The sequence below is a fragment of the Telopea speciosissima genome, chromosome 11 (assembly GCF_018873765.1).
Source record: "Telopea speciosissima isolate NSW1024214 ecotype Mountain lineage chromosome 11, Tspe_v1, whole genome shotgun sequence".
In the NCBI taxonomy this organism is placed as follows: Eukaryota; Viridiplantae; Streptophyta; class Magnoliopsida; order Proteales; family Proteaceae; genus Telopea; species Telopea speciosissima.
Window position 1 is genome coordinate 43,304,636 of NC_057926.1, and position 16,799 is coordinate 43,321,434.

Below are 16,799 nucleotides of genomic sequence, written 5' to 3' on the forward strand. Positions count from 1 at the left end.
TGCGTTACCGTGTAAACACCCAGGGACACTGACATTCTTATCAACCCTAACACCACATAAACTGGCACATAGTCACCCTTCAGAGCTTTCGGTTTCGATTTTGGCCGGCCGGCTTTGGTTGGATTCGCTGTCATTGCAAATGATTTCATCTTTGGGGTCTTCCAAGTCATGGCTGATCGGTACAGAAATCTCCAATGGTTCTGCCATGGATTTCATTCTTGTGAAGAGAAGAGAAAGAAAAAAAGAAGATAACTAGCTAGAGAAGTAAAGGACTAACTTACTGGTGCTTTGACTGCCATGATTGATGATCAGAATTCTCACTGAGGTTGGAGTTGCAGAAAAAAAGTTAAAGAGATGCTTTACTGAGATAATAGAGCAGAGGAGAGCAAACTCTTGGTATTGGTAAACTATAATGCATGGGGGTGTATTTAAAATTGACCTTGGTGAAACGTGTCATTGACTCATGAGCTTTGATGTTGTGGGTGTTGACGTGGTGGAATGGTAAAGTAACACGAATAGGACAACCGACAAAATGGTTATCCACTCAGAGGTGGCCTTGGGCCTCTTTAATATCTATGGCTGTTGGTTTGCCGGGTGAGGGTGCAATCTCAGTCAAAATAATGATGTGTTTGTGCTCTTCTGTAGAGCAAGTTGGAACCAAGGTTCAAAATCTAGGTATTCGACTCGGTATCGGTCATGGTCGAAACCTTTTCGGATCGGGATTGGATCGGTATAAATCAGTCAGATTGGTCAAAAAACCCTGAAAATCATTTATTTTTATTTTTATGGATATTGGGTCATGTATTGGCCAGAGTTGGTGGGAGTTGTGATCTTGAGATTTGATTGGATCGGTCGATCCAACCGAGTTGACCAATTCAAGAAACGATCCAGTCAAACCTTGCCGTATCGGTCTAATCTCAGGATCGGCCTCGACCGGTATCGATCCGATCCGAGATTACGAACTATGGTTGAAACTATACACTATTTTCCTTTTATTTTTTAAGGGGGGAGCGTGGCCCCTCTGTATGCATGGGGCCAATGAGCGTGTACATAGAAGTATCATGGGGGTGGGATTTCCACCTTTCATAGGGACCATCCTAGTCTTTCCTCTTCCTTGAGTTAATTAAGACTTTTTTTGCATCTACAAGACAATTTATGTTATGCAATTGATACATTACCAAAAAAAAAAAAGTTATGCAATTGATTCGATAAACGATGGGGTGATTGAGCTCTAGAAGTCGATTCGTAAGTGCCCACTTCGCTTGCTTTGATGAAGTTCTGTGTAAGCTTCCTTCATCTATCTTTCCAAGTAGTAATAGGTGAAGCAAGAGGTTTCTTCCCAATTGCTATAATGCGAGAACTTTCACCTCTCAACTTTTTTTTCCACATAAATTGAAATCTAAAAATATAAGATTTCACGGCTCCCTTGCGGGACAAGAAAGATCACCCCATATCTTCAGTGCCTTGGTCATAAATGGGGTGAGGAGATTGAGAACCAAGCGTTGTCACAAGATTGGTTAAAAGAACTATGAGAATGGAAAGAAAAGACATACATTAAAAAATTCTTCAAGAGAATGGAAAGAAAAGACATACATTACAAAAATTCTTCAACATCACCAGTGACTCTATTCTATTCTTTTTTTAATATCATTTCCATCTGGATTTTATATATATATATCAAAATATATATGTCTTGAGCATATATATATGTAATATGCTTTCCCTTCAGCCAAGGATCCCATTCATCGTGGGTTGGAGAAGACAGGAAAGGATATCTAGAAGGTACTTTGAGAAGATACTAAAATCTAGGAGGGGTTTGTGAACCCTAGGATGATGGCTTGACCATTAATCGGGTGGTAGAAGGAAACTTCGCTATACATACATACATATTGTAAATGGATAGTCGAAGATTCGGATTTGATTCACATCTGTATTTGTTCAGTGGGTATTTGTAACGGGTTAGAGAGTATCTAGATTTAAATATGGATAAACTGGAACATAATCTATACAATTTTAATAGATATCAATTAATAATAAAAAAGTAAGTAACTAATGATCTTGAGGTTTTTTTTACAGATTCAATAGATTTTAGAGAATGAGGAAAAGAATTAAGACAATTGAGAGACAGGGATCGAGAGTGAATCGTATCCATGGGGGAGGAAGGTTCGGGTTACATAAGTTTGGGATGTAAACGAATAATTAAAAACCTGGATTTGTTTCACTCTCATATCCATTTAGAGGTATCCGTATCCGGTCAAGGGATCTCTGAATCTTGCTCCACGTTTTGTGCAACACTCATTTCAAGGGGCTCTCATATGTGATAATTAGGGCTGTAAACGGATTGGATTCGGCTCGAATAGTGCTATATCTGCATCCGCATCTGATTAACTATCGGACGGATTCAGACAGTGCTAAACGGATACGGACACGGATACGGATCGGATATTTTGTCCGTTTACATGTAAATATAGCTTTGCGGATAGATATAGCCTATTCATATCTGCATCCGTTTAGCTTTCGGATGGATTCGGATAGTGCTAAACGGATACAGACACGAATACGGAAACGGATTTTGACTATTCATTTACACCCCTAGTGACAATAGAAGTAGTAGAGACGATGTGTTTTATTTAAATATTATGTCGAAAAGTACAAGAAAGAAAGAAAAAGAACCCTAAGTGTCCACAAAAGATTCATACTCAACAACACGAACCACCAGCGGAATCCTGACCAAATGATGACCATCAGTCCAAGACAAGCTTCCAAATGAGTAATCCCCCAGCAACTTCTGAGTAGGAGTAAAGGTCACTTTGAATGAAAGCATAGTGATGGATGAATTGAAGGATAGTGTCTCTGGTTCAACTTTCATTCCAACACCATGAGGAGATTCCACCAAAGCTCTGTAGAATGAATTAACAGACCCCACATTTGTCACAGTCCTGGTGACTGTTATGGTATTTTTAAGGCTTGGGATGGAGATAGAGGGGAGATTAAGGTCAAACTCAGAATACTTATTTTTCGAACAAGAGACTTCTCTTTTGTTTATGGTGGTAATCTCTTTACTGGTGTAGCCCATGGAACAGAGGAACTGAATGTAGTTCTCTTTGTTAATATCATAAATGAGCCCTGGATCTGCCACTTTCTTGGGATTGATATGCCCTCCACCCATATCAAATGGGTCAGCTGGCTTGCGAGTATCTCCCTGTGCCCATATCACCTGTCCATCTGTGCCAGTTACTGAGGCTGCCAGTGTTCATGGATTGGGGGGGGGGGGGGGGAGAGGGGTTATTTGACATTTGTGAGCAGTTATGCAGTAAAAGTTAATCTCAAATGTATACAAGACTCACCAGTAGTCACAATTGCTGATCTTATGGCAGCAGGTGACCAATCTTTGTGCAAAGATTTGATGAGGGCAGCCACTCCAGACACATGAGGGCAAGCCATTGAAGTTCCGGTGTCGAATTTATACCCGTGACCACCGTTAAGTGGTGGTGGATATGCAGCTAAGATGTTCACTCCAGGTGCAGCTATATCAGGCTGCCACCACAATTAATATAACTTCAAATACTAGAAGTATATATACTGCAATGAAGGAATTCTATGGATAGGAAGTTTTCCTCAACTAAGATAATTTATTATAGCCAAAGAAAAACTTAAAGACTTATATTTTCTCTGAGCCTAAACACACCTTCAACACTGCAGGTGACAAAGAACTTGGTCCTCTGGATGAGAATGAAGCAACTCGCGGAGATATTGATATCCCAACTACAGACTTGGGTTGACTGAGCTTCACAACACTTGACTTGTTCCTGCAGGCAAATGGGATTAAATGCATTAATGTGATTAATCTTTGATTAATGTCATATACACAAACAATTAGACCACAAACATCAATTGGGTGTCATTATCTCCTTACTTTGTTCTTCTGATGTAGGAAACTATTTTTGTCCCTATTTCATAATCTACTTTAATACAAGGGATAGGGCATGGAATGATAAGGTCAGTGTGAGGTTGTGTATATATAAGGCCAACTCCTCCTGCTTTCCCAACTGTGACATATGCTTCTCCAAAATCCTGTTCAGATGGTTGTAAAAAACAGAGGACAACCTTTCCTACCACTAATGTCTCATTGAGACTTCCTTCTTTGCAAACTCTGCATCAAACCAAAAGACAAAGTTAGGGGAAAAGTCTAAACATTAAAATCAAGATTGAAGAAGAGGAAATATCAAAAAAAAAATCTCACATTGCATCAGCTTCATCATCTATAGCCAGGTCTCTTGAGTATACAATATCGATGAAATCTTTGTGCTTTACAGGTGATTGGGATTGGCCCTGCAACAAATATATATGATAATGGAAAGTAAGTGTAGAAGTTATAACATCAGTTTGCTTTTTAGATTCTTAAAACCCTTTTAGGCATTACCAAGAAAGTTTGGTTGTTTCCAAGAGTAATTTCTGTTAGGAAAACCCTGTCTATAGTGGTGGCTGCAACAGAGATGAACCAAGGAGCTGTGTCCTCAACTGTATAAGTTTTAGGGCCATCATTCCCTGCCGAATTGACCACAGTTATCCCCTTTGCTACTGCATGAAATGCACCAACTGCAAGTCCATTATCGACGTAGTCCCCCAGAGGCTGTAATGCTTCCCCTATAGATGCAGATATAATGTCTACTCCATCATGTATGGCCATGTCAAATGCTTTTAGTCCATCTACATCTGAACATCCTAATCCATTCCAACACACCTTGTAGATTGCTAGGTGAGCAAGAGGTGCACCTCCTCTAGCTAAACCAGTACCAAGCCCTTCATAGCTTACATTTGCTACAAAACGACCTGCAGCTATAGAAGCACAGTGAGTGCCATGCCCTGTGTTGTCCCTTGGGGACAAATAGTCTTCAACCCCAGTGGTGTTAACCCCTTTTGCAAACCAGCGAGCGCCTATTAGCTTCTTATTACAGTTAGTTGAATTGAAAGACTCTCCAGTTTGGCAAATTCCTTTCCAACTCGATGGAATTGGACCCATATTATCATCCTTGAAGCTTTCTGACTCTGGCCAGATTCCTAAAAGGAAATTAATCCCACAACAAATCCATCATTATCAGTCACTCAGATTGTTAGGGACTTTACAGGGTAGAATTCATCCTTAAAAGCTAGTCATGCATTAAGGATCGTATGCTAATTACCTGAGTCTATCACGCCAATAATAGTCCCTTCACCCATATTAGATTCAGATAAAAGGTTACTTTGATGCTGATCATGTGGATTGAGTCCTAGATAATCCCAGCTTCGGGTAGTATGGAGTTTATAAATGCGATTAGGGAACACTCGGACAACACCCGGCATGTCTACAATTTATTTATGTAATTAGTATCCATTAAAAGAAGATATGTTCATGAACATTAAAGCTTCTTCCTGTCAGTAGTTCATAGTTACCTGCAACTGCTTTTGCTTGGGAATCACTAAGAGTAGCTGCAAACCCAGAGAAGCCATGCTTATAGCTGTAGAGAATCGAATTCTTGGCAGCTTGTTTACTTCAGAAAGAAATTTTAAGAAAGTTTTAATACTTAATTATGATATATACAGTAATATTAAGCAGAATGAAGGAAGGAGGAATTTATATATACCTTCCAAGCAATGTGGCTAGCATGTCATGGTGAGACTTCACAGTAATTGCTGGGTTCTCATGCTGCTTCTCACCCATATAAACTATGTACACCTGAGGTAGTGGAAGTACTAATATGATTAATTAACAAATATTGTTTAACTTAGTCAACCTATTAATAAATTAATTAAATTGTGAAGTTAACTTACATTGGTTGTAGTCTCAGCAAATATGTGAGAGTTCCAGCAATGAAGATTGAGAAAGAAGAGAGCAATGATCACTTGGAAGTGAAAGTGTAGTGAGAAAGTAGCCATTGGATGTGGAATGTGAAGTCTGAAATGAAGCTCAAGCCCCTGAGGTTCAACTACTCCTTTTATAGAGAGAGAGAGAGAGAGAGAGAGAGAGAGAGAGTCCGGGCCAAACGAATTATCCTACAGAATTGTGGTGGGCCCTACCACCTCACCATTTCACAATGGAGGCCTCACCATGTTGAGCAGCTGGGTGGATATCATGGTAATGTCCAAATATGTGGAATGTGAAGTCTGAAATGAACCTCTGGTTAAGCCCATGACGTTCAACTAATCCATTATTTACAGAGTGGTCCAGCCGCACGAATCTTCCCACTAATCAGGCTCTTTATGATGGGCCCCGCCACCTCACCATGTCACAATGTAGGGCTACTATGTTGGAGTCCTCTTCCTTTCTCATGATATATATATATATATTTTTTCTGATATTGGTTAACTCACAAAACAAACGCCAGTACCCAAAAGGTTAATCGATTTTTAGGGCCGCAGAATGGTAGATATACATAACACATATCATACTTACACACCCGATGTGGGGGACTAAACTCACACACGTGCATAAAGCGCAGTTTTTTTTTTTATATTGATAAACACACAAACCACATGCCAGCACTCAAAAGGTTAACCGACTTTTAGGGCTGTGGAATGGTACTCGTTTCCTTGATCTTCCTGATTTTTGCTAGAGATGTTAAGCCTATTGACCAACGACTGGAACCATCATGGTCTCGAGCTCTCGGCAGGGATAACATGGTGGGCAGTTGGTTACATTCCGACGGTGTGAGTTTGCTACATTAAGCTGTAAGGAGAAACCGTGGGTGAGACAATGCGATGAAGTCATGCCCTCTTGATTTGTTGTGGGAGCCTTAAGACTGCTATAGACCTTCAAAAGCAACAACGATAACTAGTATTTGATAACATCTACTTTGCAATATTCATTATAACCAGAAGTTGAGTTCATTTTTCTTCTAACAGTCATAGAAATTCTTTCACGTATTTGTATAGAAAAAAAGATTGGATACAAAATCTAAGAAGGTATTTATGAACACAAAGGGAAAGTGAATTATTATTCCATGTCGTTGGCTGCCAGCAGTGTAGCAGCAAAATTTTTTCCCGATTGAGACATGGCCAAGGAAAAACCTGTTAATTACCTATATATCCTTCCATGAATATTTGAGCATCTCCAATAATTTTGGATATTACATCGATTCATTCTAAGGTCGTATCATCTACTAATGAATGGTAACAGGTCTTATCACCTACTAATGGTTGGAGCCCTCCTCCCCTTTGAGGTTCGTGTGTGATCACCTACTAGCACCCTTTACTAATCAGGAATTGGGCGAGGTCATGTCAATCCATGTCGCACTTTTAGAATCGATTTCTGAAAGGATTGATTTGATAACATAATAGTGGAGACAGATAAACAAGGTGTGGTGCCTTATCTATAAAGGGTTTCTACAAATCTCACCTTTGGAGTTGAGATCTATAATTTTGGATTATCTTCTTGTTTTGTTATGTTTATTTTTTATTTTGTTTCAAGAGAATTCAACACTATTATTATTGGAGAAGTCTGAACTCAGTCTAGAAAGTGTTATGGTAATTCTTCAATGAATTGTTTTGTCATTGGAATATGTCAGAATATAAGATTTTACGATTTTCTTGCGGGACAGAAATAATCACCCCACGTCTTCAGTGCCTTGATCATAAGTGGGGTGAAGAGATGGAGATCTGAGCAATGTGTCACAAGATTGGTTAAAAGAACTGTAAGAATGGAAAAAAGACCTACATTAAAAAAATTCTTCAATATGAGCAGCGACTCTATTCTATTCTTTTTTGTTTTTTTTAAATATATATATATATATATATATATATTTATATATCATATTACATATGTCTTGAGCATATATATATGCTTTCCCTTCAGCCAAGGATATTATTTACTGTGGGTGGGAGAAGACATGAAAGGATATCCAGAAGGTATTTTGAGAAGGTACTAAAATGTAGGCGGGATTTGTGAACCTTAGGATGGTGGTTTGTCTATTAATCGGGCGGATAGAAGAAAACTTCGCTATACATACATACATACATACATACAAATGGAGAAAGAAGGTTGTTTGGTCATCCTATACTTAAAGGCTCCTGTCAAGCCTACGAAGGTCATGGATTACCAAAAACAATAAAGCAAATCCAACTCGAGGTTCTGCCATGGGTTTTTGGGGATTTTATTGTTGGGGGTGAAATAGTTAAAATAAAAAAACCTTTAGTATCAAGAGAGGCAAAACAGTCAAAAAAACTTAAGTATCTATGTTTTGAGGGGCAAAATGGTCCAATCAGATTCCATATGGCCGATCCATCGATATGGGTATCCATAATCGATGTCGTAAATGAAACACCTAACCTCAAGCAGCACAGAGAAAACTCAAAGAGACCTCATTGAGGGAATGAAATTTCGATGCTACACTAGTAGCAGGAATGTTCCTGCTACAAGGCTGGCAGCCAAAGAAATGGAATCTTAAGCGGTATTTTAGAAAATACAAAAATCCAGGAGGGTATTTATGAACCCAAAGAGGAAGTGAATTATTCTATTTTCTTGGCTGCTAGCCTTGTAGCAGGAACATTCCTGTTATAAGTATAGCAGCAAAAATTTTTCCTCATTGAGGAGAGGTTAGGACAAATTAGGTGGAGACGAGAGAGTGTGATGAAGGGAGAAGAAGAAAAACAGGATAAGGGATTAAGGGTAAGGGAAAATTATACTGCTACCCCCTGAGGTTTATACTAAATACAGAACGACCCCCTGTGTTTTTAAATTATACAATCGCACCCCCTAAATTCTCACTCCGTTAGTTAGATGGTACGGTGTTAGTTAAATTTACCCTCAAATGACTAATATACCCTTTTGGGGTGAACTTATCATTTTACCCATAGGACATCCCTATTACTTAATGAAGGTGTTTTTTTATATTTATCCCATTTGTTTGAAACACTAAATTTTTTTCTTTCAATTTTACACTTAAAATAAACTTAATGGGACCCACCCCATCACCGGCCCTTCTTCTTCTTCTTCCTCTGCAACCCCACTAGCCCCAGCACCTGCTGCAACCCAACCCCACCCGCCGCTACCCCCTTCTGCAACCCAATCCCACCACGTCTCACCCTCCCATCTCCCCCCTCCCTCTGCAGATGACGTCTTTATCGGAGAAAAATTACCGCCAATTCAGTAACAACAGAAGAGAGAATTGAATTGATAAGATAAGGAGAAGAAGGGGAACGAAATTATAAAAAAAAAAAAAATTTGGAGAAATAATCAAGAAAACCAGAGAGACTAGATGAGAGGAAATCTGTAGAGAAAGGGAGAGAGAAAAAGGCATTTCATTTACTAATTCGCACCCTGGATCTTAATAGCTCTCCTCTCTCGTCCATTCTTCCTTTTCTTTTTATCTTCCACCATTTTTTAATTCTGTTGACCGTGTTACGAGTACCTGGTGCTTAGTTAACAAACCAAGTGCTTATGTGTGATTTCTTTGGTGCGGGATGGAAAAAAGTTGAATAGATCAAGTGCCGCTACCCCCTTCTGCAACCCAACCCCTAAGCAACACTTGCAGAGCAAGAAAAAGAGAGACACAGACAGAGAGAGAGATATATGAAGAAATTAAAAGTTGAGAGCTAAAAAGATGAGACACGCGAAGCGAAAAAGAGGAATTTATGAAGGTGATTGTTTCAGTAATCATTCCGTTTAGCGGGGAGTGGAAGGCAGCAATCATTCACACCACAAACACCCTCTCACACCCTTCTCTTCCTTCCCTCCTTTCTTTGCACTTTTTAATCATTCCTCTCCTCCTTTTAGTTTTCCCACCTAGAGACCAATGGCAGAAGAGTAAAGTCAATATGAGAGACTCTCTCTCTGTTTTCTTCTTAGTTTTAGTTTCATAGCAGAGACGGGAGGATGGGACGTGGTGGGATTGGGTTGCAGCAGGTGTTGGGGCCAGTGGGGTTGCAGCAGCAGCAGCAGCAGCAGAAGAAGAAGAAGAAGAAGAAGAAGAAGAAGAAGAAGGAACGGTGGTGGGTGGGTCCCATTAAGTTTATTTTAAGTGTAAAATTGAAAAAAAATCTAGTGTTTCAAACAAATGGGAGTAAATATGGAAAAACACCTTCATTAAGTGACCTATGGGCAAAATGGTAAGTTCACACCTTGAAAGGGGTATATTAATCATTTGAGGGAAAATTTAACCAACACTGTAACACCTAACTAACGGAGTGGAATCTCAGGGGGTGTGGCTGTATAATTTAGAAACACAGGGGGTCGCTCTGTATTTAATACAAACCTCAGGGGGTGGCAATGTAATTTTTCCTAAGGGTAAAGTTGAGGGTGAGAGTAGGATGAAGACGAGGATCTTCGTGGGAGGATTGCAGGATAGCGTGACGGCAGATGATCTCCAAAAAACCTTCTCCTCGATCCTCACTGGGGACCATCGAGTCTGTCGAGATCGTCAGAACCAGTGGCCACAACTTAGCTTATATGGATTTCCAACCCTCTTCCGACAAAGCTCTCTCCAAGTTCTTTAGCACAGTCAGCCTGCTTATCTTTACCTCCTCTCTCTCCAAATAAAACTCCATTGCTCTTACGCAAGTCAATTACTGTGTTTAAGTTTTCATGGATTTATTTGGATGAAGTTATTTTTATTTTATTTTTAGTAAAGATATTAGACCCTATTCTAGGTGGCGACTCCTTGTCAATTAAGACATTGAGACACATGTTCCCCAGAAACTGAACGTTGTCCTCACACATACTCATTAAAATTGGCCTTTGAGTCCACAGAATTTATAGTTCATAGATTCTGTCTAATTTAATTTTGGGAGAATGTTCTCTGTGTCGGGGGCGCAGGCTGCACCTAGACACATGGGGGTGGCGCAATGACCACCCTGCCCCCCTAGTGGCAAGCCCATGTGTCTAGGCACAGCCTGCGCTGTGGCACAGAGAACACAAGCCCTTTAATTTTATATGGGCCCAATATGCTAAAAATTGTTCTCTTAGGACTCTACTAATTCCTGTTTTGGTCTTTAAACCGATTAAGAACATGGGACAGATTAGGAACCAAAACCAGAACATCCCATTATTAATCTCTATTGGTTCCAAGGTTTGGAATTAATTATTTAAGTAGGATGTTTCTGGTCCTAGCTCCAAAAAGGGTGAACCAATTAACACCCATCCTTAAGCAGAACCATCCCAATTGACACCCCTTACTTGAACCACAAATTCTATTGGCATTGTCGGGAAGCAAAATCCCATAAAAAATTCATACTCTATTCCCCCCCCCCCCCCCCGCCCTTCCTTTCTATTCTTGTGAAAATAATGATTTTTGTTATGACTACATAAATTAGGAGCTCATATATGCAAGCATTCATATTACAAAAACAACATAAAGCTCGACAAGCAAATCCAAACCATAAGAAACTTGAGATATGTTATCCCTATGATAAATGATATCTAATAAATGAGAAAGCCATATTAGTTGTTCTATGTAAATACATATACGAAAAGGAAAAAAAAAAAAAAACTGAAAAGATGATAAAATGATCTTTAACATCTAAGTGACAAGGTTAAAGTAGAGGCATGACTAGTTTTTATAATTGTCTTCCATCAAACAATTTGGTCATTGTCTCCTTTGTATCAGACTCCACCAGTTGCTCATCAACTTTCATGTTTTTGGCTTGCTACAATCCTTATGAAGAGCCTTGATTTCCGTTCTTATAGTTGATCTTGAGCCTGCTCATTGAAACACACATATTGCACAACCACAAAGTAGGTCAAGTTGCTTCTAATACTCTTACGATGAAAACTTACTTTTCCAAAAACAAACATTTGTCCTATCTCTCCATATTTAATAACATCCAATGGCAGCACAACTAAGCATGCTTCAAATCATAGTTTTTTCAACTTTAGAGTGTTGATGATGTATGAGTAATAAAGAATCTTATCAGTTTTGAAATCAAAGAAAAAGTAACCTTAGTACAGATTGCGCTCTAATAAGGTTGAAATTGAGTCTTAAACTCTTTTAATTGCCAACTTAACTATCATATGTGAATCATAGTTTTTTTTTTAAAAAGTATCGGGTTGGGCATATCGCTTGATTTGTAACGCTATTGGTTGTGCCCAATACAGATACCTGTCCAATCATGTATCGGTGGAATAGTTCTAACTGGGTAAATCTGTCCAAAACTGTTAATTAATCAAAATTGAGGGCATAACCATTTGATTTAGCCCGATACGGCAGATCCATACCGGTGTTGCTAGTGCTTGATACTGATACCATCCTGATACTGTATCGGTAGAACGGTTTTTACTAGGGGTAAATCTATCCAAAAAATAACTTTTAATCTAAATTGAGGGTAAAACCATCCGATTCGTCCCCATATGGTCAATCCATATTGGTATTGGTATTGCTATTGGTATAGGTATCAGTATAGGTATCGCTATCAGTATCGATACCTATTTTTAAACCATGATGTGAATAACTCTAGATCAACGTACCTCTGTTGTATGATCTAAAACTTTCTTTTCCCTAGGTTTTCGTGAAAATTAGCGGCAAAGAAAACACTATAACTGCAAAGGTAATAAAGACAGAATCACCTTCTAATCCGGCGTACTGGCTCTATGTTGATAGATTCTTGCTTCAAGAAAATTTCTCTTTGACTAAATTTAGTCCCTTCACAACATCGTCCATGTTCATACGATCTCTGGGTGATTCCATGGAGCACTGGAGTGCAATTTCAATTATTGATGTTATGCAATCTTGCAATTTACCTGTCATATGATTATGACCTTCATTTCTGTTGATAGCATCCCTTTCAATTTCTTCACTTTGTTCTTCCTTGGGTAGGAGTGTTGGGTCTAAAATTTGCATCATGCATATAGGTAAAACCGCCTTTGCAAAGTTATGGATATTTAAGTCATCACCAAACATCTGATCAGTTGGCCTTTTTCCTGTGAACATCTCCAATAAAAGGATCCCATAACTAAAAACATCACCTTGTATAGTTGCCCTTCCACCCATGCCATATTCTGAAATTTAGAAACCTCTTGCTGTTAGTTATAATAATAAGAGATTTACATATTTTTTTCATATAATACAAAAAATTATGATTTGAAATATGAAACTTGTGAAAAAGTTATTCAAAAGTAGCAAGTTACATGGTCATTTCTTTAATCTGGGAACATGATTCTTTTGATTACGTTAAAAGAATCCAATCTAAAGGTTTAATGTGCTCATAGTATAACCAATTCCTTATTAAAATGAATATAGATAAATCCATATCCAATATAATTAAAATAGAAAAGTGTATTGATATACTCAATCAACTATCTAGAACAAGATCTAAAATATCCAATAATAGTTGGATTGAAATATTAACCCTGATAAACAAGATCTTTAGATCCAGACTCTTTTTCTAAATCATTATTTTGGTCGTGTTTAACACCCTACAATGGATTTTGATTAGAATAGACAACAACAGCTTAGTAAAAATATTTAGAACTACATAATAAAAATTTAGTATATTGATAACTCAAAATAAAATTTTATAGTTTATTTTTTACCTGGAGCAGCATAGCCGATAGATCCTTTTATCCCGATGGTACTGGTTTGAGTCTGAGATGAATTGTTGTCAAGTTCTAAAAGTAGCCTCGCCAAACCAAAATCATTGACATGTGCAGTCATATCATCGTCAAGTAGAACATTGCTTGGCTTTAAGTCACAATGAACAATTGGCACATCACAGTGGTAATGAAGGTAATTCAAAGCAAAAGCCACATCAATTGCGATGTTTAATCTTTGAAGAAGGCTTAAATTCCTTGAATGATTATGTACCTCCACCGACAGATGCAACCAATCATCTAGACTCCCATTGGGCATGAACTCATAAATAAGGGCTTTGAAATCTTTGCCTTTTGAATCAAGACTTGAACATGAAGTTAAAATCTTGACAAGATTTCGATGTCGAATGCTTCTTAATGCTTTGCATTCAGCCATAAAGCTCTTTTCGACTCTTTGATTTTGAAGGTTGAATACCTTGACTGCAACAATAGTTTCATCTTGTTCGATAATCCCTTTGTATACGGAGCCAGAACTACCGGAACCTATGAAATTAGCTGAAGAAAATCCTCCAGTAGCTTGGAAGAGATCTTTGTAAGAAAGGTTCAAGAACCGTTCACCAATTAATGGCGGTGTGGATGGAGGTTCACTTTTTGATCTTCTTTTCCAATAGAGAGTAAGAAAGAAAGATATCAAAAGAAAACCAAAAACCACCCCGATTATCACCAAAACTATTCTAAGAGCATTGGACGACTTTTCTTGTTTGATAGATCCACGGTTTGTGCATGCAGGCAGATGTAACTCCGCAATTCCACCACAAAGCTTATCATTTCCATTCACAGAAATTGCACTTGCATTTCCAAAGATTCCTTTTGTTGGTATCTCCCCTTCAAGATTATTGAAGGATAAATTCAAACTCTGCAATGCTAGAAGTTCTTCTAGATCTTTTGGGATTTGCCCTGATAAGTTGTTGAATGAGAGATCTAAATCTTGAAGCCCCTTCAAAAGAGTTAAAGATTGAGGAATGGTTCCTTCAAAGAAATTACCCCCCATATAGAGATGTTCCAAACTATTACAATCACCAATGGAGGAAGGGATTTCTCCAGACAATCTGTTTTTGGAGATATCTATTGTAGAAAGACTCTTCAAATTACCGATTTCAATTGGTAGGGAACCGACAAGAGAATTAGAATGCAAGTCGAGAGATATTGCTAAGGAGGAAATTAGGAAGATTTGTCTAGGTATTGGGCCTTGAAGGTTATTACTAAAAAGGGTTAGGTATTGTAACTGTTGACAATTTCCAATGTTGGAAGGAATGCTTCCATTCAAGCTGTTTAATTCTATGGAGATCATACAAAAGCGTGAGATTGCCTATAGAGGAAGGTATCTGTCCTGAAAGTCTATTTGCACCCAAGAATAATCTTTGAAGCTTCGGAAGCTTCCCAATGACAGACGGAATATTACCTTCTAAAAGGTTAGCCTCCATGCCCAAAGCGGTCAGGTTGACGAGACTCTCAATCTCAGCAGGAATGATTCCAGATATTTGGTTCCTTCCCAAAGAAAGTACTGAGAGCTGTGTTGAGAGATTGGCTTTAAAGTTGGGAAGGGGGCCCATAAAACCATTCTTTTGTAGTTGCAGGAACTCTAGATTTGTACAATTGACCAAAGAATTTACAAAATCTAAATCATCAGCTTCCCCTATACCACATTGATTTTCACTAATACTGAACCATTGAAGGTTTTGAAGATTTCCTAAGTTGTTAGGGACAGGTCCAACAAAACTGTTTATTCCGAGATCAAATGTTTGGATTGTTGAAATATTGGAGATGGAACTCGGAATTCTCCCTGAGAAAATGTTCATTGAAATTGATAGTGTATTGAGATTTGGAAGAGTGAGGCCTATGTCTCGTGGAAGGCTCCCATGCAGTTGGTTCGTAAAGAGATAAATAAATTCAAGAGATGACAGATTGTATAGTGAGACAGGCACCATACCAGATAGGTTGTTTTCACCAAATGATAGATAGAATAAGTTTGTTAGCTGACCAAAGGATTCTGGAATGCTCCCCTGCAATCTATTTCCACCCAAAGAGATATCTTGGATGGAAGAAATGTTCCCAAAAGAAGATGGTATTTCTCCTGTTAAACCATTATCATGAATAGAAATTACTTCCAGTTTTGACAAAGATGTAAGTAGTTCAACCGGAATCTTCCCGACAAAATTGTTACGGGAGAACCAAATTTCTCTTAGACGAGTGCAGTTGGCCAAGCTGGTAGGAAGTTCTCCTTCGAGAGTGTTGTTTTGAAAAGCAATGGATTCTAGTCGAATAAGATTTCCAATCTCTTGTGGGATTTTGCCATGGAAGCTATTGTTCATGAGATTGAGGACATGAAGAAAAGTGAGATTCCCAATGGAAGCAGAAATGTTACCTCCCAAGCCCTTCCCTTGTAAATCCAAGCTGGTAACCCGTTGTCGGTGACGACTTCCACATGTGATCCCAACCCAGTTGCAGAAATGGATGGAATCATTCCAAGAACTTAGTGCTCCATACGGATCATCATAAATTTGTTTCTTCAACTCCAACAAAGCAAATCGATCTGTCTCGTTGTTGTTGTTGTTGTTCCCTACTACGATCATCCTTGTACTATCGGTGACTGATTCTACTAGCCTCATCAATGAGCTCCCAAAGAGGAGAACATTGAAAACTAAAAAAAGCTGAAGTAGTGCCATCATGAGAATCTAATTTTGGGACGCAAATGCAGAAACCATACAATGCAATTTAATTTGAGTTGCAGTAGGGTAGCTACTCTGTTAATGTCTTTAAGAGAAAAGTATCTTATTTATAAGATAGTACTAAGCAACAACAGTAATATTCCACCAAAAAACTAGACCTTAAGAGTCAACACCTTATTGCGTGTTTCCTTCATCACCGTGACTTCTTCCTTCAATTTTTTATCCAAACAAGTGCTGCTGTTGTGGGAACACAATCTGAATTCTCTACTGCTGCCTTCCCATCTTGTCTGTCCTACACAGAAAAGGTAAGGTGTGCAATTACCGCCTTACCTCTACCCGAATAGTTGTAAGGGGGTAATTGCACGCCTTGCCGTGTCTGTGCAGCACGCCGCAAGAGAGGATCTAGATCCGATGGGGACATAGGAAAAGATAGAATTCGGGATAGAAAATTTGATTCGGTGGGTTACGAAACGATTGCTATCGATCTGGACTCTTTAAATCACGGCGGCCAAAAAACACAAATGGAATGCCTGATCGATTACTTTGTTGTGTGTTGTTAGTCTTTCAGAGTG

At 38.7% G+C, this 16,799-nt stretch overlaps 3 protein-coding genes across 3 annotated transcripts; all 3 read right to left on the reverse strand.

Moving 5' to 3' along the window:
* Window positions 1–2,658: 2,658 nt before the first annotated feature.
* Window positions 2,659–5,898, reverse strand: LOC122646011 (subtilisin-like protease SBT3.6). The gene is made up of 10 exons (XM_043839462.1): window positions 5,812–5,898; window positions 5,625–5,716; window positions 5,434–5,531; window positions 5,184–5,345; window positions 4,424–5,061; window positions 4,244–4,332; window positions 3,917–4,153; window positions 3,689–3,797; window positions 3,348–3,537; window positions 2,659–3,243 (listed from the first exon to the last, which is right to left on the reverse strand). Exons 2-10 carry the CDS (start codon window positions 5,699–5,701, stop codon window positions 2,675–2,677), a joined length of 2,169 nt encoding a protein of 722 aa, XP_043695397.1. The 5' UTR covers window positions 5,702–5,716; window positions 5,812–5,898; the 3' UTR covers window positions 2,659–2,674.
* Window positions 5,899–12,578: 6,680 nt separating this feature from the next.
* LOC122645164 (probable LRR receptor-like serine/threonine-protein kinase At3g47570) lies at window positions 12,579–14,549 on the reverse strand. The gene is made up of 2 exons (XM_043838498.1): window positions 13,502–14,549; window positions 12,579–12,967 (listed from the first exon to the last, which is right to left on the reverse strand). Exons 1-2 carry the CDS (start codon window positions 14,547–14,549, stop codon window positions 12,579–12,581), a joined length of 1,437 nt encoding a protein of 478 aa, XP_043694433.1.
* Window positions 14,550–14,760: 211 nt separating this feature from the next.
* LOC122645165 (LRR receptor-like serine/threonine-protein kinase EFR) lies at window positions 14,761–16,224 on the reverse strand. The gene has a single exon (XM_043838499.1). The coding sequence runs from the start codon at window positions 16,222–16,224 to the stop codon at window positions 14,761–14,763; it is 1,464 nt and encodes a 487-aa protein (XP_043694434.1).
* Window positions 16,225–16,799: the final 575 nt, after the last annotated feature.

Coding starts and splice junctions, on each gene's coding strand:
- LOC122646011 (XM_043839462.1), bottom strand. CDS start 5,701: ATGGGTGAGAAGCAGCATGAGAACCCAGCAATTACTGTGAAGTCTCAC. Junction 5,346..5,433: donor CCAAGCAAAAGCAGTTGCAG/GTAACTATGAAC, acceptor AATAAATTGTAG/ACATGCCGGGTGTTGTCCGA. Junction 3,798..3,916: donor TCCTACATCAGAAGAACAAA/GTAAGGAGATAA, acceptor GAACAAGTCAAG/TGTTGTGAAGCTCAGTCAAC.
- LOC122645164 (XM_043838498.1), bottom strand. CDS start 14,549: ATGGGGGGTAATTTCTTTGAAGGAACCATTCCTCAATCTTTAACTCTT. Junction 12,968..13,501: donor TATCGGCTATGCTGCTCCAG/GTAAAAAATAAA, acceptor TCTAAATTTCAG/AATATGGCATGGGTGGAAGG.
- LOC122645165 (XM_043838499.1), bottom strand. CDS start 16,224: ATGGCACTACTTCAGCTTTTTTTAGTTTTCAATGTTCTCCTCTTTGGG.